The sequence below is a fragment of the Thunnus thynnus genome, chromosome 6, assembly GCF_963924715.1.
Source record: "Thunnus thynnus chromosome 6, fThuThy2.1, whole genome shotgun sequence".
In the NCBI taxonomy this organism is placed as follows: Eukaryota; Metazoa; Chordata; class Actinopteri; order Scombriformes; family Scombridae; genus Thunnus; species Thunnus thynnus.
Window position 1 is genome coordinate 2,444,101 of NC_089522.1, and position 24,968 is coordinate 2,469,068.

Genomic DNA, 24,968 nt, shown 5'->3' on the forward strand with positions numbered 1-24,968 from the left:
TGATTCCCTTAAACTCCGGTCTGTAATTACACTTAAGCACAGTGCTATAAACAAAGAAAATGATAATATTGTGTGTGTGTGTGTGTGTGTGTGTGTGTGTGTGTGTGTGTGTGTGTGTGTGTGTGTGTGTGTGTGAGTGTGTGTGAGTGTGTGAGTGTGAGTGAATGATTAGAAACTCCTCCTGATTAACAGGCACCTTGCATGGCAGCCTCTGCCATCAGCGTGTGAATGTGGCATGTAGTGTAGAGCGCTTTGAGTGGTTGGAAGACTAGAGAGGCGCAATATAAATGCAGTCCATTTCCCATAATTGAGTGGTGATAGGGTTCTGAGTCCTTAATACCTTTGATGAAGATAAACTAATCACAGATAATGTGAGAGAGAGAGAGAGTTCCAAGTACAGGGAAGACGAGTATAATATGAGCTCCTGGATTTGCATGTATTTTTGTCATTATAAATTGAGAAGCACAAAGTAAAAATGTGGACATCTTAAAGACAAGATCAAGGACAAAGTCAAACAAAAGCTAGCAGGAGCTTGTTGCTAGAAGAGAGGAAATGGGAAGAAAATCAATAAACAGATACTCAAAGGGGAGTGAGTAGGCCTACATATAACTAATGAAAGAAACAACACCCCTGGACTGTTGAAAACCTTAAATTCTAGTCGTTTGTTCAAGCGTTAAAAATAGACTACCAAAAATAACTTCGATAAGCCATTTGAGCTGAGGTCAAACTGTGATATTTGGAACCCCAAAGTGGCAGTTAAAATCAGTTAACAGTGGCAGTTGGAAGCTGCAATTTGAACTTTTATTCAAAGAACCCTGACCGATGAGCCATTCAAAACAGTAGCCAACCCTTCATCAACGTCATCAACATACACTACTCACAAGACATTAAAAATGACACAGGGGGAAGCACGTTCAAACAGGTAGTAGCCAGAAACCCTTTTTGCTGATCTTTCTAAATGTGGAGAAATGAGTAATCTCATCCTCTACATTGACAGACCCGAATCCTGGCACAGAGCCATTATCAACCATCACCCTTCAGTGGCAAAGAAAGGGCAAACAAGGAATACTGGCAGTTAAAGATCAGGGACCCAGAGGACTCAAACAGTATAATGACACCTGTCAGTGTTTATAGAAGTGGTAAAGTCATGGTACAGTGGTATCTCTAGCCTTTCTAGGACAGTTTCCAGTCACGTAAATCTCTGGTTGTCACATCCTAATACACACAGGTACAATTGACCTGAGGACACAACAGGAGAGTGGCCCTGTCTCTTAGAGCTGTCACTGAGAAGGTATGTCGCACCTTGCCTAACTCTAAGATAGCGATGTCCACTCTGTAACCCAGGAAGGATTTCCACCCACACACAATACAAAAAGTGAATGTCAGCATCTCCAGAGACTGTGAACTATAGCCAAATGTTCACATTGCCCACTACCCCTCTCTCACTGTACAAGATCTTTATGATTATGTACACCTCTTCAAGGAAGCAGTTCTACTGTTCACTTAGACACTGAGAGATGTCACACTGAACCGAAGACAGGAGGAGCAACACAACCCCCAGCGCTCCAACAACAGAGAGGCATCTCCCAGGACCTGCCAACAGCATGCTGAAGAGAGCCTTCCAGCCCAGGCCCAAGTAGCAGCACCTACAACCACTACCACAGCATAGACCTCTGGAGAGCATCAGCCATACCCTGTCTACACAAACAACCCCAGACCCCTTTCGCACCACCACCACCTCCACTGCAGCAGCAGCAGGAACAGATCCAGCTGAGCCATCCAGGACATGCTGAGTACATTATACTCTCATCTTATGGGCCACAGTCATGGTCAGTGGTAATGAGCAGGTAGTGGTTCTTTAACAAAAGGTCTGCAAACTAAACTAAACATCATATGTAAGTTATAAACTTGAAATGTATGGTTTATGTAAATATCACATTGTAAATTTATTTAATGTTTGAACAGTTATTTCTGTCTTCTCTTTAAAATGACAATATGTTACAGTTGCAATGAAATCATTTAGTGTATCTGTTTGGAAAATGCAACTTAGTGCAAAGTAGATGCCCTCACTGGTTGTCCCCCTAACTATAGAGAGTTAATAGTCCCATCAACAAAACTAAATGGAGTCACCCAGGGTAGAGACTCGGGGGAATGTTGATATGGTATAAGTCAGAACTACCAGACTCAATAGAAATAATGAAAAAAGGGAGATATCACATTTGGTAAAATTTTAAAAATATATTAAAAGATTCCACTGAGAAAACTATTTTTTAATTGCAATTTATATTCCCCCAATAGAATCTCCATATTTCAATGACAAGATTTTCTCCACCATTCCAGGCCCAGGGATCTGTGCTGATCACTGGAGATTTAAATGCCACAACTGTTGAGGATCTTGACTTCACTGGTACTGAGTTACATCACTGGAGCTAACCAAAACTTTCTCTATTCAGCGGATTTTGTTTCCATTTGCTCCAAATTGGGACAGTGATTTGGTTTCTCACCAAAACTCTGATTATACTTCTTGATCTTTTAATAGTTTCTGCCTTCAATATCAGAACAAACACTTGTTTTTAATGACTTTTAGTCGTTTGGACTAATATACAGTTGGGTATTACTTACTGGGCCTGATTCCAGCAGTTTTGAGCCACTGACAGCCACTGTGTAAACGCACAGCTGACGGAGCTGGCAGCCAGCAGAGCCAGTGACTAAAAGGAGTTAACATTGTTAGCGGCTTCATGCGAGTCATGACACCACTTACCTCTCCATCTGCTGCCTGTTAGGGTTGCCTTCGGTTGAACCAGAAAGTTGTTGAACTGAATGAAAGAGTCTCTCTCGACACCATATTAGCCCAGTGCCCCAGCACCTCTGTGGCGGCAGGTGAGAGCACTGGCAGAGACCTGGAAGCCATGGTGCCATGGACCAAGACAACTCAATCCCTGACTGAGGACCAGTGGATTCAAATGGGAGCCAGACCCAAGACTCTCCTGTGTTCCACCCCAGGACAGTTGGCACTGTGGACAATGGTTCATCAGGGAAAACATGGTGGTAGATCCCCCCTCTTGCTGGCTGTTTGACCCTCTGCCCTCTTTAAAGTCGCAGCCCTTTTGTTCATTCCATGGTCAAGTCCTTTAACAGCTGGTACATCTACTCATCCTGTTTCCAGCCCCCAGGTGTTTCCTCCATCCAACGGGACTGGCTCCACCCAACAGTGGTCCCGGTCCTCAGTCTGATCCTACGAGGGTCATCATCGGGGCATTAGGAATGTGAAACCACAATCTTCCACAACTCTCTGTTTCCCTAGTGCTACTGTCAATAATATCTCTGCTAAAATCTGTGAGGTACTGGAAGCGAACCCCTCAGTGAACACAGTAGTAGTTCATGTGGGTACGAATGATATTCTGCGGTAACAGTCTGAAATTTGGAAATGTGATTTTATCCAGCTCTTCGACATTTTAAAAGAGTCCAGAGTGAGAACCTTCATCTCCAGACCAGTCCCCACCCTCAGCCATGGGATGGGGCATTTCCCCAGGCTTCTGAGCCTCCACACATGGCTCACTATTGTTCGCCAGGAGTAAGTAACCACACCATTTTACACCACATGGACAATCAACATGCCACTGACCAGCTTTGGTCATTCACCTCCTCATGTGATTGGCTACTGACCTCACATGAGCCAGGTACATTTTCCACTACCTTTCATAGCACTACTAGCTCCCCCTGCAGTAAGCCTAAGTATAGTAACATCCTAAGCTCTTACTCAATACTTCCTGTTGTAATCACTACCAGATGTAACACCACATTAATTTATGGCATGAAATTTATTCATCTCAGATCTCTATGCACACATAAACCACCATGTACTAATCCATCCCTGCCAGTGACCCTGTATATGGCACTTTTGAATGTCAGATCTCTTTTAAACAAGACATTTCTTATTAATGACCTGATTTTAGCTAATAATAGTGATTGCGTGTTTTTAACTGAGACATTAATCATTCATTTATTTTAGGTGATTTTAACTTGCACGTGGACAATCAATCAGTTTTGCATTGGAATTTTTTAATTTGCTGAACTGTATGAATTTTAACATGTTACTCAGCCTACTCATAACAGAGGCCACACTTTAGACCTTTTAATGAGCCACGACCTGTCTGCCAATATCTCTTCAGTTGTGGATGTTTGCATGAAGAGAACCAGAGAAATTGTAGAAAAGCAGAAAGAAGGCAAAGAAAGAATAAATTAAATGTCAATTCTCAAATCTGTGAACAGCTGACCGTTTATAATAAGACAATTAAACATGCAAGACAAGCACACTTCTCAAAATTGATAACCGATAATCGGAATAACCCCAAAATCCTCTCTTCAACCACTGACCATTTAATTAAACCTGTTTTTATGAAGTCTAGCAGTATGTTTACCAACTCCAAATGTGAAGAATTTGCAGTCCACTTCAGAGATAAAATAGACACTATTATATCAAATTTATGTCAGTGGCAGCCTATAAATCTTACAGTTTTTCTTCATTGCTTACACACTTTAACTTTTATGATTGCTTAAGCTCTATTTTAAAAAGGCTCATTTTGTCAAAACACTACACACAGCTCACACAACCACACACACAAGTAGCAGAACAGCTCAGATCTTTTGCAAAATGAAACACTTCATTCAAAACTATACAATAATTTATAAAAATCCACTTTTGTCACCGTATGGCACACACATGGTTCATATGATTCTGTTATGGTTCTATTTGAACCAGTAACACACTGCTGTGTTCAATCTAAAACACTTTTAACATCGCTACTTTTCTAATGATATAGTCTCGGTTTGATTTTTTCAGAGATATTGTTATAGTAAAGTACATGAATAAAATATTGATGTTGTGCATATAGTAGGCTACATTTTACTGATTTTACTGACAGTAAAGAAAAGTTTTTTTTCACCTGTGCTCTTGTAAATATGTCCAAATTACTGTTGCAACACATCTACCGAGGTTGGGCTGAACTCTCTGTCCATCGCTCTCAGTGACAACCCATGGTTTACAACATGGTCAACCAATGTTGCTTGAATCTCATCTGATAAATTTGGTCCTCATCTTCTTTGTCCATGCCTTCATCCAGGTCTACCTCTACCTCTTCTTACCCCTCTTCCTCTGCAGGCTCCACCTCTCATCCTCACTCTCCCTCTTCCTCTTACTGCAACTTTGCCCTCCATATTTTTGGAAGACAAAAGACAGAATGGCAAAGAAATGACATCAGGTTACATTTCCATGTCTAATGTAGAGAAGTGTGTTTAGTGTTTTACAAAAAGTGTGAGGCTAGGAATGTACTTATAGTTGTGCAGATCTGGGCTGAGGTTTCCTCCAGTGTCAGATTTCACTAACTATTTTATTTTTAATTTTAGTGTGTAAACGATCGTAAAAAACTGTAAAATCACCTAACTTTTGCTCTCCTAACCTGATAGACAATTATGATTTGCTTGGCACATTAGACAAGAAGTCATATTGAATATTTTTACATATTATGAAGTAAGAGCTATGTCGAATTTATATTTGAAATTGTTTCTGAAAGATTATGTAGTCACATAACTGTTGTTTTAACTTGTATCTCACTATGGTACTAGATGTCTAGATTGTTTGAGAACACACAAAGAGCACTAAATATTGTTAATTATTGAAGCAGTTGTAGACACTGTACAATCAATTAAACAATCAGTAATGATGTCCAAATAAAAAAACACAAAACAAAAATATTAGCTTGTATTTTTGAAGCAAAACCATGTTGTTCAGCCGCCCTTTCTCCAAAGATTATGAACACAAACCAGACAGCTTTATTACCTCTTAAAAACAGTCAGGTCCCTAACTGGACACTTCCTCAAACTGTTACACCTCATTACAAACAAGTATGCTCATATAGATCTCCCAGAAATCTAATGGTCAGTCAATAACTTCAAACAAGGACATCCTTCAAATATAGCTTGTCTAGGTACCTCATGATCCACACGTGTAACATGTAAAACACACCCAAAACTGCTGATGTCTTGTCCAAGCTGATAAAATCAAACCTCCAAGGGATGTACCTTTGAGCTGGTGTTGAAATACTCAAGACGTCTCTTTTCTTTTTTTGACCGAGTATGCTCGTATTTTAATCTTTTATTGAAACAAGTCAGTTTGTTTTATTTGTAACATGAAGTCTTCTGTTTTCACATGTAGTATTTTCCTTTTAAATTACGCTGACCCACGTGAAGGCTTACCCGAACCTGGACAAAAGGCAAGTGTTGTCAGATTAAACTTTATTCAGCATTAAACTAAGATTACAAGAAGCCAGCGAAAGCCTGAATCCAAACCTGGCTCACGTCTCTCTGAAGAAGACACAATACCCAGCTGGACCTTGGTTGTCTGTTCTGCCAAAGTGAGGCGGTCACATGGACAAATAACCCTCTGCCAGGCACTTAAACTCTGTGACTCACTCCTTCACAGCGTTGCCTGGTAGCTTAGCTGGCAGCAAAGACTCATCAATGGCTCAGTCTGAAACAAGACTCATTCACAGCACAGCCCAAGCTGGGCTGCACCAACTTAACCTCATCAGTGACTCAACACTGCAGCTAACTCCAGCTCAACCCAAAACAACGCTGGACCTGCCGAGATGACATCTCTGCAGCCACAAAGCTTCAACACAGTAGACATAAAATGGCTTTTGTGATCAATAGTTGATGTTGAATAACATTAAAATTAAGACGATAATTTTAAAGAGACGTATGATAGCTTTCCTTAGGATTCCCCATAGCTAGACATTAGCCTTTAGTCACGCACTTCTAGCCACTATTTCTAAATGATTTTTTTAGGAATTATTTTATTTCTATTAGCATTTAAAGGCCCTATTATTCTTTTTGTTTACTACCCTATGCTTTATCATGTATCATTAAGACGTTTAGCTATTAATAAATGTCTTCATTTATCCTAAGAAGTCATTTTCTTTGAGCACAGCAGACACAGGGCCCTATTTTAACAATCTAAAGCACACGGTCTGAAGTGCATGGCACAAGTGCATTTAGAGTGTGTCCAAATCCACTTTTGCTATTTTAACAGTGGAAAAATGTAACTAAAATGGCTGCCACGGCTTGTAGGAATTTCGTAGAGAGATCAAACCAAAACAGAATTTTTCATCTCATCAAGACCTACAAATCATATGCTGACACCCCTGAGCTAAATCCAACAGGAAGTCCGCAATTAACCTTTCAAAATATGATTTTTCCTCAATTTTGGCTCCCGAACAAACGCTATCTCCTCCGAGGGCGTTAATGGTATCAGCTTCAAACTTTAAAAAATGACTTATGACACTGTGCTGAAAAAAAGTTGTTTGTAATAACTTGAATGGTTTGGATTTTATAAGCTCTGAAAGTTGCAGTGTCACATCACATCAAATGTACCCCTTACAATGTAAAACAATGGGGAGGCAATCTATGGGCATGGACTTTGTGTCAAACAGAGGCTTCTGACAACTAAAATATAAGTCTGACCACTTTCAAACCTGTATCAATGGATTCGCCACAAAATTTCCGACTATAATATGATTTTTGATGTAAGATTTAGCCAAAGTCATGGGATTTATGTGGAGATTTTACCAGAAGTGTACTCCTCTCCAACTGCTCCTCGTTATGTGACTCCCTCAGTGCTGTGAAACATTCCGCTATACACACTCATTATAAAATAACAGGAGGAGCAACAAAAGACTTTAAAACTCACACTCTAATATCTCTAAAATATTAAAAGATAGAAAAAACATGTAAATTCAAGATTTGTAGGTCAAAGTCTCATTTAAAGGTCAAATGAAGTCTGTATATAAAACTATGTGGAAGCAGTAAATGTTCAAAAAGGTGTGGGTTCGCTCACACTCTCCATTCAAATATATGAGTATTTCTCTGTGTCCAGCTGCAGTTACTTATTGTCTCTACACACCTGACAGTACACATGTCAATCAAACTTTGACCAGGTCATGTGGGTTAAAAGTCTGTACTTTTCTAAAAATGGACTTGATGAAAATTAGGAAATTAATTTGTTTTAGACAAAAACTCACTATGCTTCCGTATTGTCTGTTTCTCATAGTGCCACCTACTGTGCACAGGAAGTCTGCCTATCAACACACATCATCAGGTTTGCATGATATTACATGGCATGTTCTCAACAACATAAACTACAACATGCCTTTATTTCGCAGGTGTGTTTTTTACTTTGTGGATGTTTTCTAGCTCCAAATAGCTTCATTACTTCATGCACTGTCCAAAGTGCGTATGAAGAAGTCCACGTCACAGCCCAACGTGCATGGGGCGCAAGGGCCTATTCATCGCTGCTTGCAGCTTTAATTTGTCATATTTTGCATGTTTGTGCACTGCTGCACATCCGTATGTGTGTAAAAAGCAGAGTGCACGTGCGTTGTCCACCTGCCTATGTAGCCGCGTATTACTGTCTTGATAATGCGCCCTTAAAATAACAGTGAAACACTGTACCATTGACTTAAGACCAGGTTTTTGTTGTTTAATAGCGCAATCGCTCTCTGCTGCCTCAAGATAGCAGTGCGCCAACAATGCTCCTGACCACACCTCATTTTAAGACCAACATGCCCATGGGCGCACTGATAGGCGCAAGTGCATTTGCTATTTAAACAACGTGGGCGCTGGACAGGAAAATGACAACTGCGTCGGTCTTAAACTAACAAATACACTTGCGTCATGCTTGGCACCTTCCTCCGGGCATAAGATAGGGGCCCATGTCACTGTTTTGAAAAGAACTCATGGTTGTATGAGACTGATTAATTGACCAAATTGAGAACTGAATTCAGAGTTTAATGTTTCCTCTGGACATTAAAGATTTCCCAAAGGACGTGGCGCCCATCAAACGAGGTAATTAATTATTAAATGTAGGTATAACTCCCACAGCCTATTGAATTGAATTGAATTACTGCTCACCTCCAACATGAGAGACCAAGACAGGCCTTTCGATGCTACTGTGACTGTGATGGTGCTGGCTGATACCACAAAATTTGGGTTTTTGCCATCAACCACTTCACAAGTAACACCAAGACCAGAATCACCAGTATCGATATTGTTAAAAGTAGTTAGTGTATATATCTTGTAGCAGGAGAGCAGTGTGTCATGAATGAGTTGGATGCATCATTAATGGTTGTTATTGTTCTATTAATTAATCACATGCATGGTAAATGAGTGTTTATTTTGTAAATCCTCTCAGAATGTGACCCATCTAGAGACAAACTGTTTCTTTTCCTTTTCTCATTGATTCTATTTGTATTGATACTCAAAACACTGTCAGTACTGATCTGACCACATCTACACAAAATGCAAGCTGCTGAAAGACTGGAGCAGCATGCACTGTTCAGCACCGGTAAATTGGAGAGCTTGTGCAGATGGGAGACACTGCAAAGGGATACCTACAGCTGATGGGTAATGCATGTGACAACATCAAGACAAAGGTACTGTGTATGAGAAGCTGTGCACATATCTTTCAGTGTGAAGTGTATTAAAATTAGAAGAGTTGGGACCACAAACATCGCTCCAAGTAGTAGTATGGTCTAAGTGATCAGGTAATGCGTTATCCTGCTTCTTCTCTTGTGTTTTTACTCTGAGAGTGGCAGACATTGTGAAGACAAACTTTACATTTAAACAAGTTTCCATATTATAAGAGTTAATCCACTGATGGTACTGTATATACTGATGGTACATATGGTACATAAAACTTTGACCTTTTTTCCACAGCAACAATCAGTGAATGGTAATGGTTCAGAATGGCTTTATGAGTCAAAGTATAAGACCTTGTTGCATCCAACAGTCCTGCATCTAACAATAATAGTCTGTATAACTTGAATCAATCCAAAAATACAATCAGTCCAGTCCAGAGTCACTGTGGGTTAACCTTTATTTCAAGAGCAACTTAAAGACTAATCCATACACAACCATCATTAACACATAGACAATATAAAATAAATATTCACTATCACTTTCTTCATCACCAAATAAATACCAAATATGTGCAGCTCAGTATTCCCCGTGTATTGCAATGTACTCAAAATAGTTTGTAGAAATAAAAAGGAAAATCATATAAACAAAAGCACCAAAAAAGAAACATCTTTAGAAAATTATTTAAAAACTTTCAGTTACAAAATATTTGCACTTAAAAAGATCCCAGTATTTTAAATAAATAATAAGATATATAAAACAATTCATAGTTGATTTCTTAAAATATCTCCTCTTTGATCAGCAATGCAGAGGAAATGATTCCCTTCTTTTGGTTACCATTTAAAATCTTATCAGGTAGCATTTTGAAATAAAAAAGTTAATAGATAATGAATAAGTAAGCCAACAAATATAAATAATACAGCAGACATGAATAAATAAGTTGTTATTAAACCAACATTTGCAAAGGACTTAAATAGTTACACAGCAATAGTTAGAATTAATCTACAAACTAGTCCTGTAGGTGCAACATCACTATGGTCAAATTGAATACTATTAACATCATTGAGTGGAGATCGGACATGTTCACTAACTAAGAGAATCTGCTCAGCTCAGGCTGTATACTGCACTCTTGACTTTGTTCTTCTCTCTCTGTGCCGTCTGTGTACACCTTTAGATGCCTATACTTACAGTAACAATTTTATTCCAGTATGCTACCACACAGGTTACATCCACACCCTCATCTGTTCACGCTCACACCATCATAAAGCAACATGCAAACAGGAAACAAATGCAAAGAACAGATTACAAAGTTTCAAATGAGAAGAATTAATTACATACAGTATCTAAAGGGTTTGGAAAGAAAGATTGAGTGTAGTCACTGTGATGCCTCACTCCCCGTCCTCCTCCTGTCCATCACACTTCAATGCCCTTCACGGCCTGGTTGATGGACTCGAGCAGGGCCCGGTTTTCAGGGTTCTGGTAGCAGTCTTTATTGGTAAACATGTGGGTCAGGGTCTCCACATAACTGTCGAAGTTATGCTCTGACAGCGGCTCCTGCTGAACACAGACAAGTTCACAAGTCAGAAAATTGGCCACAAGGCCACACCTCATGCAGCTGTTTGCCCCCATACTCCTCTGTTGCATTTTTTAAATATATTGGTAGGGTGGGTCCTAGCTGAATTTGAGGGTGTTCTTACTCTGAGAGTTCAAGCACAGTAAGTTCAAGTCCAGAGTTGCAGGCTGCGTACAGATTGACTTTAGCCCTATATGAAAAAACACAGCCCGCTCATTTATTTGAATGAGGCCAGTCTGGCAGTGCAGCAGAGATGCAGATGTAAAATCATCCAGCAAAAGAAAGCAGGAACCAGGCTCAACTTTTGCCGCAAAGTAAAGTGACATCATCTGGCAAGGCCCCACGTTGGCCAATCACATACTGTACATGCAGGCGTACATTCCTTATTGTCAAGATGAAAAGTAAAACAGCTGCCACTGTCATAACTTTCCAGAGTTTTAAAGTCCTGTGTGTGAGTATTACAATCTGCTGTTCAGTGTTTAAGTGTCTGAAGCCTTCAAATTCATGGATTTGTTACTTCCTGGATTATATTTCATGTGTTGCTGGTACCTGAAGCAACACACCACCACCATCACAGCCCATAGCAATGTTCTAAAGCAGGGCTGTTTTGTTCTTAATCCCTGTTTAGAGTTCAGAAGCCGTATTCACAAAACATCCTCAGGCTAGGAAGATTCCCAAGTCACTAACGCCTGGGACATACAGGATGCGTGAGCAGCGCATGTGCATCGCGGAACCTCTTGCTTTTCATTTTGGCGCCCATGTTAACAGGTTAGAGCAGCCACACAACCCGCGTGAGACACGTGTCTCTTTGGTTATGCTGATTTAGCTCTTTGCTTTCATGCACTTTACAACACTCACACAACACACACACATTCTCCACTCATGCATCACATACACTACTGAGACCACTGATTTCCACACTCCATACTTTAAATATTTAGTTTAATCTTTAAATTAGTTTAATTTAGTTTTGATAAACTTATCTTTTGTTGAAACTTTAACATTTAGCATCCCTTTTGTTGTGGCCACTTGAGCCAGGTCATGACAAAATGCAGTTTGGAGCTCTGACTTATTCATGCATCAGAATAATTCATCAAACCAAAAATAACCTCTTCAGGCCGCATTTTGTTTGACAGTGGTTTGACAGTGGTGTCAAACAAAATGTAAGTGTACATTAAATAATCCCTAACTGCAACAAATAAATGAATAAAGCTGATGTCATGGTAAAATAGGCATTGTAAGTAGAGTGACCTCATCAAAGCATGATTTTGTTCAGTCAACTGTAGAAATATCTCAGTGTCAACATGTAGATGGTGTTACAATATTTACTTTACAAGTCAATATTTTACTTAGTTTTGTTTCATGGATGAAATTTGTGACTGTGTATAAAATTTAAATATTTGTTCATGAAATCTACCTACCTCCTTAACCCCTTAACATCCACCCTTTTTATAGAATTTTTGCCTATTAGGCATACCCAAATGGAAAAGCTTATAACAGAAGAACTGTAAGGCCATGATGCATGTATTAGGCTTCATTTGACAAATGACATCCTCTAGTTTCTGGAAATGTGTTTGTTTAGCATGTGGCTAAAACACAGTTCAAATAAGGCTCAAAAAAGTGTTTTTTGGTCCTCGTCTAGAATGAGTCATATTTGAATAACAATAATTAGGACATGCTTTATGCCCGAACTATGCAGAACACCATATATCTTCTACATCTTGTCAACCTGTATAAAATTCCAGACCTCTAGGCCTAACCTTATGGGAGCTAGGGATTTTTAGTTTGTGGTGTCACTGCTGTCCCTGAACCTCTCCAATCATCTCCAATTGGCCAAATTGTGCCAAGATTGCTTTGACTCATTACTGTGTGATGCTACCGCTTACAACTGACTTAAGCGGGTCGCCGGTAACCCAGTGGATGTTAAAGGGTTAACATTCACTGATACAGACTGGTCACCTGTTACAAATCCCTGTAGACATAGTAGGCCTTTCTCAATCTGCATTCTTTTCTGTACTTGTGTTCTTGTGTACTTGGGAAACGTCATCAGTCGCAGCCCAAGTACTGTTCCAATTCAAAGTCCACATCCTGCCAAATACAGACCAAATACCTAGATGTGTACTTGCTCCACCTGTTTTATCGAGGATACATCAGGAGCTGACTTGTGTGGACTTGGGACAGCCAAGTATCCCAGAATGCATTTTGCACCAATTGGCAGTGATGGTGGAGATTTTAAGCCAGGCAAAAAGCTGTTGTAATTTTCACTGTAGGACTGTTAATGTAACACTTAATAGAGTTTTAATATTTTTTCAGGCAAGAAAGTATCCATTTAGATTCCCAATATGTGGTCAGTTTATCCAAATAATGCCTATTTGGAAATTTGCTCTGACATTTTCGGAAATGCAAGGAGCCACCACCCGGATGACCAGCTGGTCATCTCAGCTGCCAGCAGCACGACTCCTGAGATGATCAGCCAGTCAGCATCTGTCATCATCCCAGGGAGAACATGATCTGATGAACTGATCTGTGCAGCTCTTTGGTAATTTACTGCTGGCTCTAATGTCTCCGTAGCATTTTGGTTTATGATATAATTCCTTTTGGAAGATAAATGTTTGTTTGTCTGAATGTAAAGTGAAACGTCATGTTTTTACTGATCAGAACCACAGCACTACCTCTGGGGCTCTATATGTACAGATATCACTGCATTCCAATAAATATAAACATATTAAAATGAGCAGATCAGTCCAATTAAATTTCATTTTATTTTATTAAGCTACATAACAGTTTGGGTTTTTATTATAGCTACATTACAGACTGAATAATAATAATTTACTGCATCTGTCTATCAATGAGGTTATGTTTTTGTGAGAAAAAAAAGTGTTAGTGCAGCTTTGAGAATATTTTTGTCACAGTACAGTCAGGTAGTTGTGTTGAAGCAAGTACACTGCTGTTCTAATTGCAGAATGACTGTACTGCATCCTCCTGTCCTCGGAAGTTTGTAATCCTGAGTCGAACTTGCCAAGTCTGAACTAGCAAGTACACAAATCCAAACTTGGTGTACTTGGTATTGAGAAAGGTCTAGTGAGTTGAGTAATTGATGAAACGTGATGTCATCCATAGCAATGGAGTAAACCCCACCCCTTCTCTGACCTCAGGAGTTCTCTGTTCCTTACTAAAAATTACTCTCAGCAGCTTTGTGAATTGGTCTTAAGGCGAAACTCTTAGTCCTAGTGGTAAAATAAGACTGTGAATACGGCCCCTGGTCCAGTAAGTATCAAGTCTTTCGTCTTAAAGAGTTAGTACTACTTACTCTTTGGTAAACGTCTAACAATGGCTAAATCAGAGATGAGACATGGTCAATGTTTTGCAGGTCCCAGGTTACCTCTCTGTCCCTCTCTCTTGTTAGCAAAGAGGTGGATAGATTGGAGAGTTTTATTGTTACTGTTTAGATGGTTTTGGGAACAACAGATGGCAGTGACATCAGCTACTGCTGGCCATTCATCAGTATCAAATACTTGACTGCTGCCTGTTCATTGAGTTTGTGAGACATTTACTGAAGTTGATCTAATCTTTGCTATAAGTTCCAGACAATAACATTTGAACCCTTACAATTTGGGCACTATGGGCCCTTTTTAACGATTTAAAGCACATGGTCTGAAGCGCATGGTGCAAGTGCATCAAAATCCACTTCTGCTATTTTAACGGCAGAAAAATGGTCGCTGTGCCAGGCGCATGGTTCAAAGGGGTTGTCAATAGTCTCCTAATTAATGGGTGTGTGTGTGTTTTGGGCATAAAATGCGATAAACCAATCAGAGTGTCATCTCCCATTCCCTTTAAAAGCCAGATTCACTTGCACCTCGGCGGATTGCTATTATGATGGCACATTTGCCAAGTAGTAAGAGGGCGCCTCTCTGCAGAGGAAATGGATCTGCTTGTGCGCAAAGAGAAAGGACATGATCCATAATGAGCACTGCTGCTCCTGGACCCTCCCGTGGCCACCCACAGACCACCAGTTTAAGATCCTGGTCATTAATTTGTTGCGAATGTATTTTCAATTTTTGAATACGTTTATTTTATAATTACAGCGTTAGTTTTCTTTAAAATCGTTTTGTTCAGTCATGGAGTAACACCTAAAATCAGCAGAGTTTTAATTGCTGAAAGTATGGAAACCTGATCACTTTACTCTCAAAAATGTTAAAGAATATTTGTTAAATATTGTTCAAAAATTAAATCATTAATTTTAATCATGTAAAGAATCATTAACACAGTTATCAGGACTTGATCAGCTCTCCATGGTGCTGATCCTGCTGCTGGCAGCAGCTAGAAGCTGTCCAGATTTATTTCCTTCTTTAGTTTAATCATTGTTTTCACTTTATTTCCTCATGTGTCCCTCATGTCATCATGTATTAATGTAGCAGGAAAGTCGATCTATGTCTGATCCGTTCTTGTCCATCTGTTTAAATACCTACATGTATTGCCACGATTTGGTCAAATAATAAGACAATTTTATCCGTCATTATTGCGATTAGTTCATTCTGATAAATATCATGACCAAGAATTATGACATGTATTTTTTAAAATATGTTGATGTACACAATAGTAATCTTTCACATTGTAATCCTTTTAATCTTTTGCATGTTTGGGCACTGCTGCACATCCATGTGTGTGTAAAAAGCAGAGTGCATGCACGTTGTGCACCCACCTATGCAGCCGCGTATTACTGTCTTGATAATGCGCCCTTAAAATAATAACAGTGAAACACTGCACCATTGACTTAAAACCACGTTTTTGTTGGTCAATAGCGCAATCGCTCTCTGCTGCCTCAAGATAGTAATGCGCCAACAATGCACCTGACCACACCTCACTTTATGGATCTTAGGACAGACAGATTGTAACCCTAGGACAGAGGTCTGATCGATTCCAATCAGGCTAAAGTGATAACCTTTGGTAGCCCAGCTCAAGCTTTTGGTTATATTTAATATCTATGGTTATATTTCTGGGTATTCAGTTGCTTATAAGATTGAGAGGATGATTACAACTACTATTTACTTCCACAAGTTGAGATTCTTCAAGACTGTGTGTACAGGGAGGGAATTATTTCCTAATGGTTTGTCTTCTTTTAAAACAACCCAAAAATCATTGGGTATACTCACCATAGTAGGCAGGCGGATGTTGGTCAGGCTGCGGATCAGAGCCTGACTCAGACCAGATAGCTCCAGGAACAAGGCCTCATTCTTCTCCTCGATCTGCTTATTCTCCTCCTCCATGCTCTTCAAGTTCTTCTCCATGGAAGAGATCTGAAGCAGAGACAGACACAGAACACTGCACTGAAGCAGCAACACAGACTGACATGCAGCAGAACCAGAGATAATCATTGTCATTGGCCCATCAGACAGATGTCTTGATAATGGCAGTCTATAGGGAGAATGCTTTTTGGAGAGCAGTTGATTTTGCAGTTTCAGTACCACGTTTGGCCACTGGGACAAACTGGCAGCAGGACTGAGTCACTGCACTGTGTCTGGCTCTACTAATGCATCCATGGTGCTGGTCTGTGTGGCATCAATTTCATCTCCAGACAAACAGCCTCATGCTCAGCCTGCTGGCTGTGTTGCTGTGAGCTGAACAGCTTAGCTAACCTGAGTGTGCAGATTCATCATGTCGGCCTCCATCTCTGAATTGGACTCATTCAGCTCGTTGATCTCCTTGTTGAGCTGCTTGATGTCCTCATCGTTGTCCAGAACTGAGTGAGAGCAACAACAAACAGTTAGCAAAGAGATTATCAAGACCGCTGCCGCTTCTCGCTCCACAATTTAGTGGCTACAAGTCTATTTAACTTATCATTTTTGTTCTCTGGAACTTCTGTTTCTGTGGTCATGCATGTGATGTGTTGAGTGTGGTTGATGGACTTTTCATATTTTTAGATGTCTCCAGGCTTTAGTATTAGCAGTAATAGTTTGTGCATTTTGAACACTATATTAAACAGAAGGGAAAGTACTGTGTCCTACCATCACTGGCTCTGAACTTGGCAGTGATGTACTCATCTCCGGGGAACTTGGCTCTCTTCTTGTTAGCCGATGCCCTGGGACAACCTGACAAACTAAAAGGAGCAGCTGATCAGGACATGGAGCTATTTTGTGCTCAAAAGGCTGAGATTTCTTATCAGAAATTATATATGTCAAAATCAAATTTCAAAACCTTTTTTAAATTATTTCAGCTGATACTGTGCTTACGTAGGATATAGGTAACATGGGGCCATGTAATCTGTCAGTACAGGAGCTTCTATTCATATAGAGGTGAGTGGCCCAGCAGCTCATTTTGCTCCTGGGCCACAGTCAGGTAAATCTGACCATGAATCTTGCAGTCACAGTAATGTGAAATAAAGTGTGAGCTGTGCTTGACATAATGGTGCTCTCTGTGTGATAAAACTCTCAGATTTTCAGGATACCTGCGGTGTGTCAGGAAACTGCCGTTTGCATGACCAGAGCCGTCGCAGCCTGGCGTTGGGCAGGTCGGGCCCTCGGTCTTGAAAGCCTTCCAGGAGAAGGGAGTGCCATTAAGAAGGCCCTCCTTCTGGCGGCGTGCTGCCAGCGGACAGCCGTAGGCACTGCGGTGGGTGGCGTACTTCCCACTGATGTGGCCTAGACTGTCACAGCCAGGAACTGGACACCTGGAGTCAGGAAGAGAAAAGCCCAACTGACTGGTAGGACTCTCGCTGAGGAGAAAGTGTCAAGTGGCTAGTACAGGATTGACACATTGATCCAAATCTGGTGTTTTAGTTAAATATAATGTGTTTCCTTGGACAGTGTTTCCCTGTTGAGCTGTGGAGGAAGTATAATAACAAAAAGAGGGACTTTGGGACTAAAAAGACTAACATTGAAATATAACTATTTGATTTGACTCATTTGGATGACTGAAGCTTCATATTAGCTTCAGATAAACTTTTAAATACAGTTTTGCACAGAAGGAGGACTGTTGATTTCATCACTTTTATTGCAAGTGCGGTTATGCAAGGATCTGCATAAGGTCAGTATGAGCAGGAGGAATGATTACAGCAAGAAAAACTGTTTCAATGTACATTTGGGCACCTGACTATTGTTAAACCTGCAGTGTGGAACTTTTACATGTAAATGAATGTCTGTTACATTCAAGCCCTTGCCAAACGAGTTCACACAATGCTGATTAAGCCAGATAAATCTCTCTGTATTTCACAGTACACAGAGTTTTTAATCTGGTGTCAGGTTTGACATTCTTACATTGGCCAGATGAATGCATACTGCGCAAGCTCTATGGGGAGAGCATGCACACTAGAGACATCTGTCGACTGAGTGGCTAACTTCCAGTTAGCTCTCGGCTAACTTGAATGGGGATAAAATAATTTAATCATGCGGCTCTTCTAGACTTTCCAAATGATATCAGACCAAATGGATCAAATCCCGATAGTGAAACAAATAATTTTGTGGGGGTTGTGTGACGCTCAAAACAATTTATCCACCATTTTACAGCCGCAACAGTAGCGACGGAGGAGGCTACGGTGGAGCCTATGACGTGAGCACGTGTCATTAGTGTTTTTGTAAGTACTCTCACTGCCAGAAGGGGGAGAAAAAAGTCCCGCACTCCAGCTTTAAGACAGGCTTGAAAAAATAATCTTATTTTTCTCTCCTGTTTATGTATGACTTTCTCTTTTCATGTGTTCAATCTTCAATCTTCAGCCATGAGGGAAAGAAATTACTTCATGAAATTAATTCTTCAAATTATCAAATTAGGACACACTTTCATACATCTGGCTTGTTGTATGAGAAGAAACATTTAATAAATTAAAAGGCTGAATAAAGTTTATTTTGCCCCTTGTGTTTTTGTTTTGGGAAAGTAGTTTTTTCCATTCAGCAGACAACATACTGTGTAATACTTGTTTTCAATCTCCTCCCATCCCTCTGGCATAGCTTTCAAAAGAAATGACTTTAAGTTTATTTTGTTGTGCACTTGCTGAAGGGGGTTAGCTCCAAAGTTAGCGACCTAACCTGAAGACACTAAACAGAGAAATAGAGAAATGTGTGGCTGCTGAATCTCCCCACTTTTGCTCAGTGCACACCCAGCCAGATCAGCCGGACCAAACGTTACAGAATCCTGGCTCCATCCCAACATCCCGGATCAAGCTATCGCATTCAATGGGTGGACAGTGTTTTGCGCCGACAGAGCACAAGACTCTGGTAAGAGGAGAGGAGGCAAACTCTGTGTTTACATCAATGATGCTTGGTGCTCAAACGCAGTCAAAGTGGATGGACAATGTTTACCAGATTTCGAGTTTTTAATGTTAAGATGTCAACCATTTTATCTGCCCAGAGAATTCACCAGTTGTTTGTTGTTGCTGTTTACATTCCTCCAGATGCAAATTTTAAAAATGCAGTACAGGATTTGTATGAGGTCATCAGCATTCACATGACAAAACAACCGGATGTCCACATCCCCACCAGGGGAAGTAATACCCTGGACCATGTTTATATGAACATTCCTGGCAGCTACAAAGCCCTCCCTTGTCCCATTTTGGTATATCAGACCATATTTCCCTGCTTCTCCTGCCTACTTACTCTCAGCTGATAAAAAGGGTCAAACCATCAGTCAAACTGTTAAAGTATGAACAGATGAAGCTATAGCAGCTCTACAGGACTCTTTTGAATGCACAGACTTGCACATGTTCAGAGATGCCACCACCCAGGAGAACCATATCAATCTTGAGGAATATACATCAACAGTGACATCATACATCAGCAAATGTGTTGATGATGTGGTGATCACGAAGACAATAAAATCATTACCCAACCAGAGAGTCTGGATGAATGGAGAGGTGAGGGCTCTATCCAGAGCCAAAAAAGAGCTGCCTTTTGGTCAGGTGATAAGGAAACATACAACACCGCCAGAGCAAGACTGAAAGCTAGCATCAGCATCACAGAGAACCTGTCATGGATATCACACATCTCCACCCTAGTAAAAAAAAGCTCAGAAACGACTGTACTTCTTAAGGAAAGTTAAGAAGTCAAAATTCCCATCTCAAGTTCTTGTTAACTTTTACAGAGGAGCAATAGAGAGCATCCTGGCTGGAAACATCACAAATTGGCATGGGATGTGCATGGCCCAAGACAAGAAGGCTCTACAGCGGGAGATTAAAACCGCCCAGAACATCATCAGTATGCATCTACCAGCATCGGTGATATCGGTGAGGTGAGGAGCCTGCACAGAGCTCAGAGGATACTAAAAGACAATACCCACCCCAACCATAGCCTGCTCACCCTGCTGCCCCCTGGCAAGATACAGAAGAATCCGCTGCCATACCACCAGACTACAGAGCAGCATCTTTCCTCAAGCTGTGAGACTCCTCAATTCGTCCTCTGCACTACATTATAAAAAATAGTTTTATTTTTATTAATTATTATTTATTAATCCATTTATATAATTTCTGTTTTCGTGAGTAGCATTAAGGGACTACAAACTACATTTCATCATACAGTCTTGTGTTGTAAAATGATAACAATTTAATCTTGAATCTTGAAATGACTTAAAACAAGTCGATATCTTTCAACGTTAGTCTTTTTAGTGCCATAGTCCCTCTTTGTGTTATTATACTTCCACCGCAGCTCAACAGGGAAACACTGTCTGAGGAAACACAATGAGGGAATTTGATACTAAAAAAACTGTAAATGTTGCAGACATCCACTTGATATGACTAACTCAGACTGCTGAAGCCTTATATAAGCCTCAGATAAACTATTAAATGCATTTTTGCACAAAATGACACACTTGTGTGGACACACTTTGGATTTTTGCCCCCATCACTTACATTGAAAGCACATTTAAAGGGAATCTTTTAATAGCTAATATGAACAGTAGGAATGATTACACCGAGGAAAACCTCTTTCAGTGTTCATATGGGTACCCGACTGTTGTTTTAAGACAGACTTAAAAAAAGACTAGGTCAATACCTAGTATGTGGCTTGACCATGTATGAAAGGCTAGAGGGCTTTTAATTTGAAACGACGGATACAGGAAGTGGTGACACATGGCGACTAAGCCCCCAGGAAATGCACCGGGCTTTGACTGAAGCCAATTTGATATAGGGCCTTTCTCAAACCAAGTACGCCAATTTTGAACTTGCATACTTGTTAGTACAGACATGGCAAGTTCGACTCGGGAGTACAAACTTCCAAGAATGGGAGGGCACAATACGACCATTCTGCAAAAGGAATAGCAGCGTACTTGCTGACAGCACTATCTCAGCTTCAACACAACTACTTTGACAAAATAAACTCAACTCAAAGCTGCACTAGCACTTTTTTTCTCACAAAAAACCTCATTGACAGAGAAATGCAGTAAATTATGTTATTCAGTCTATAATGTAGCTATAATAAAAATCCAAACAGTGTTGTAGCTTAATAAAATAAAACAAAATGTAATATAGACTGATCTGTTCATTTTTAAAACATTTATATTTATTGAAATGTAGTGATATCGGTACATGTTGAGCCCCAGAGGCAGCACTGTTGTTCTGTCCAGGAAAAATATGAAGCTTCACTTCACATTCAGACAAACTAATGTGGCAGCTGCAATTGTTAGATTTCATCTGTGAGACCAACATTTATCTTCCAAAAGGAATTATGGAATTATATCATATATCAAAATGCTACAGAGACATTAGAGCCAGCCGTGAACAACCAGGAGCTGCAGAGATCAGTTCATCTGCTCATGTTTTCCCCTGGATGATGATGGATGCTGACCGGCCGCTGTTGCGGTCCAGCCAAAAATTGTGAATCTATCCTTTAACTTGCATGAAAAGTCAGCTCCTGTTGTTCAGTACTTCATCATTACAGCTGTGGGGCAGTGTCAGTCAAACTTTATCCAATACACATGCTTGGCTGGTTAGAGCTAATGAGTGATTGTAGCTCACCTTAACAGTTCGGAGTCTTCCTTGTCATCCTTGGTGGGGGTTGATTTGATCCCACCCTTCTTTGCTCGTGGGCATCCAGACAGACTGACAGAGAAGAACACAGAGGAGCAGTCTCAGCACAGTCTGTTCAGAGCTACCCAGATGATACACCAGTCAGAATGAAGAGCTCCTACCTTCTATGTGAAGCGTAGTTTCCAGTAATGTGGCCTGATCCATCACAACCTGGAGTCGGACACCTGAGACACACACAGACGCTCTCTCACTTTACATGCTTACACAACCAGTACACTGCAGGCACAAACCAGTTAGCTTCACTAAATTATTAGAGCTCACTGTTGTTGGTCTAAATTTTTCAATATTGGAATGAGATATTACTAATTTTGACTATTTTCTGTCAGTGTTAAAAGGAGAGCAGGGACAGAGTTGTAGCTGCAGACTGAGTGCTCAGTGAACATGTTGGAGTTGAGAGACAGGAGAAAGCAGACATACTTTAGTTCAGCTGTGTGGGCAGCCATGAGGGTCCGAAGTGATTTATCAGCAAGAGGACAGCCTGACAGACTGGAAGATAGGTTAGAGAGAGAACGTCAGAAAAACAAGCCCGAGAACATGACGTCTTGAGTATGAGTGAGGGAAAGAGCCAGAGGAGGACTGGGCAACACACACACAGCAAGGACAGGAGTTACTTTATTATCCGATCTCTACAAGTAGTGTAATAGTTGGGAAGGCAAAATGATGAAAGATGAACGTGTGTGTGTGGAGTCATCAGAGTGATGATATCAGGTGAAAATGAAACTGGAAGATTTGTCACTTTTGATCTGAAATCCTGCTTCAATTCTAATGACAGGTGGTAAGCTGAACTTAGGACATAAGGTGAGAGTCATGTTCCCTCCCATCCCCCCGTCTGGGTGGTCAGCATGTTGTAGAAACACTGAGGTATGTGGGTTTTTATGTTACAGTAGCTCTACTCTTTAGAACTGAAGAGGCCATTTGAATGAAACCCCTTCAACTATAGCTCAGTAGATTCTTTGACTTTGACCGATGCTGTCTGAACAACACATGAAATCACTTTAAAGAGAACTCTGACTACAAGAAACAAAACTAAAAGGCAAGGTCTTATGGAGGGCAGATCTTTATACCTAGAAAAGACTTTTGCCAAAATATATTCTGTTTCTGATTGATATTTTTTCTTTTTTTTCAGTCACTTCAGTGTACACGTCTAACGCAAAGCTGCAATTTGTAACAACATAATACACATTCTATGATTGAAAAGGAGTAGGTAGAAAAAAATCTTATATTACCTACCCCCTTCTCAGTGTACACACTTCAAAACACACTCATACACTCATCAAGACTAAACACGGATGTTACCTATTTAGTTCCCATTTAGATCATATTGTCCAAATATTTAGTCTCTATGCATTTTCTTAAATTTTATAATAATAATAAATAACATTTGAAATGATACCCCTGCAAATTCCACAGTGAATGTCACATCTGCTTTAATGTAGTGCGTACATATGGTGTTTGAAAATATTTCCTCATCATCTGATCTTAATACAACAGTCTGTTGGTATGTCCCCTTAAATCTGCCTTATTTATCATTTTTATTATCATTTTATTATTAGTAGTGTAATGTTTTATATGGGTCGTATATGTGTGGCCTCACACATCTAAAATAAGTGTAAAAACAACATTTGAAGTGCCTTGTTTATAATTGCCATACTTTCTGTCTTTATACAAGCTATGTAAGGTTTCAAAGAGAGTTTATGGTCTATAATTACACCTAAAACTGTAATTTTGGATATTCTTTCAATATTAATTCCATTTAAAGATATTATAACATCTATTTTTAACATCTACATATTACAACAGATATTATAACATCATCAGCATATCAAAACCATAAATTTGGTTTTACATCACACCATATCTTAAGCCTAACCATTTCCTTTTATCTACATTATCCTAAAGTATTTTTAAATCATCTCCAGAACAAAAAAATAATATCATCAAACCAAAACAAAATGCAATATAATTGATACTTCCAAACCATTGTTCATACGTAAATTGAAAAGTCTGGGGCCCAAAACCGACCCTTGCAGGACTTTACATTTCACCTTCATACATTCAGCTTTCCTAGCAGCATACTGTACATATTTTCTTCACTCTCCTTACTGAAGTGCTCCTTATGCATTTTTAATGGTGTTAAATATCAGAGAACAGCCTGTCTGTGTACTCTACTGTAAACCAGCAGCCGGCAAAGACTGTGCATACTGCATTTGGGGGCGTGCATCTAGTGTGATAAACCAACAATTTCACTAATTGATTCATTTCTAATATGAGATACTAAAAGTAATTCATGTGTATTCATTTGTATGAATAGGATTTTGGAGGCTGGAGCAGAAACACTCTTGTCCGTCAACTTTCTAGTTTCCAACATATTGTACCTAACACAGCTGCACATGGCTTATTTGAACAGAAACAGGGCTTTTTGCCCAACATTTTCAATAACTGCACTTACCATACCAACCCTAATTAGTGACAAGTAGTGGTACTCATTTGGACAGAAATCTTGACAGGCAGGACTCCATACAGGTCTGATTGAGCACTGCATCATGCTCAGCTACGTTTTCACAGGCTGCTATCAGATTTGAAGTGACATATTTTTTTGTGATAGCCAGTTTACATTATTCCCACCAAGAAATCCTCAAACTGGGAAGCTGTGGTCACAAAAATTCGAATCACTAGTAAAACAGCTAGGAGCAGAAATTAAAGACATCGCACTTTGACCTAAAAGAAAATCATCTGTTTGTGCAATCACACTTTAGATTTGTAAAGAAAATCAAAAGTTTGTCTGTCAGAGTGCAGGTCTTACCTGCGATGTGATGCGTAGTTGCCAGTGATGTGTCCACTACCATCACAGCCTGGGGTGGGACATCTAGAACCAAGACACACGCTGACAGATCAGTCCATGGCCTTTGAACAGGG

At 40.0% G+C, this 24,968-nt stretch overlaps 1 protein-coding gene across 5 annotated transcripts in view; it reads right to left on the reverse strand.

Moving 5' to 3' along the window:
- Positions 1–9,913: 9,913 nt before the first annotated feature.
- The window catches only part of myt1a (myelin transcription factor 1a), a 45,696-nt gene continuing 30,641 nt past the window's right edge, over positions 9,914–24,968 (reverse strand). For 3 of the 5 annotated variants that reach the window (XM_067591258.1, XM_067591260.1, XM_067591257.1), the window contains exons 15-23: positions 24,856–24,918; positions 22,470–22,538; positions 22,154–22,216; positions 21,981–22,064; positions 17,490–17,711; positions 17,050–17,141; positions 16,681–16,784; positions 16,198–16,341; positions 9,914–11,028 (exon numbers count right to left, since the gene is read on the reverse strand). In XM_067591258.1, the coding sequence (XP_067447359.1) occupies positions 10,885–11,028; positions 16,198–16,341; positions 16,681–16,784; positions 17,050–17,141; positions 17,490–17,711; positions 21,981–22,064; positions 22,154–22,216; positions 22,470–22,538; positions 24,856–24,918 (985 nt within the window). In that variant the 3' untranslated portion in view covers positions 9,914–10,884. The remainder of the gene's footprint in view (positions 11,029–16,197; positions 16,342–16,680; positions 16,785–17,049; positions 17,142–17,489; positions 17,712–21,980; positions 22,065–22,153; positions 22,217–22,469; positions 22,539–24,855; positions 24,919–24,968) is intronic. The other 2 variants (XM_067591259.1, XM_067591261.1) reach the window with 2 other exon arrangements.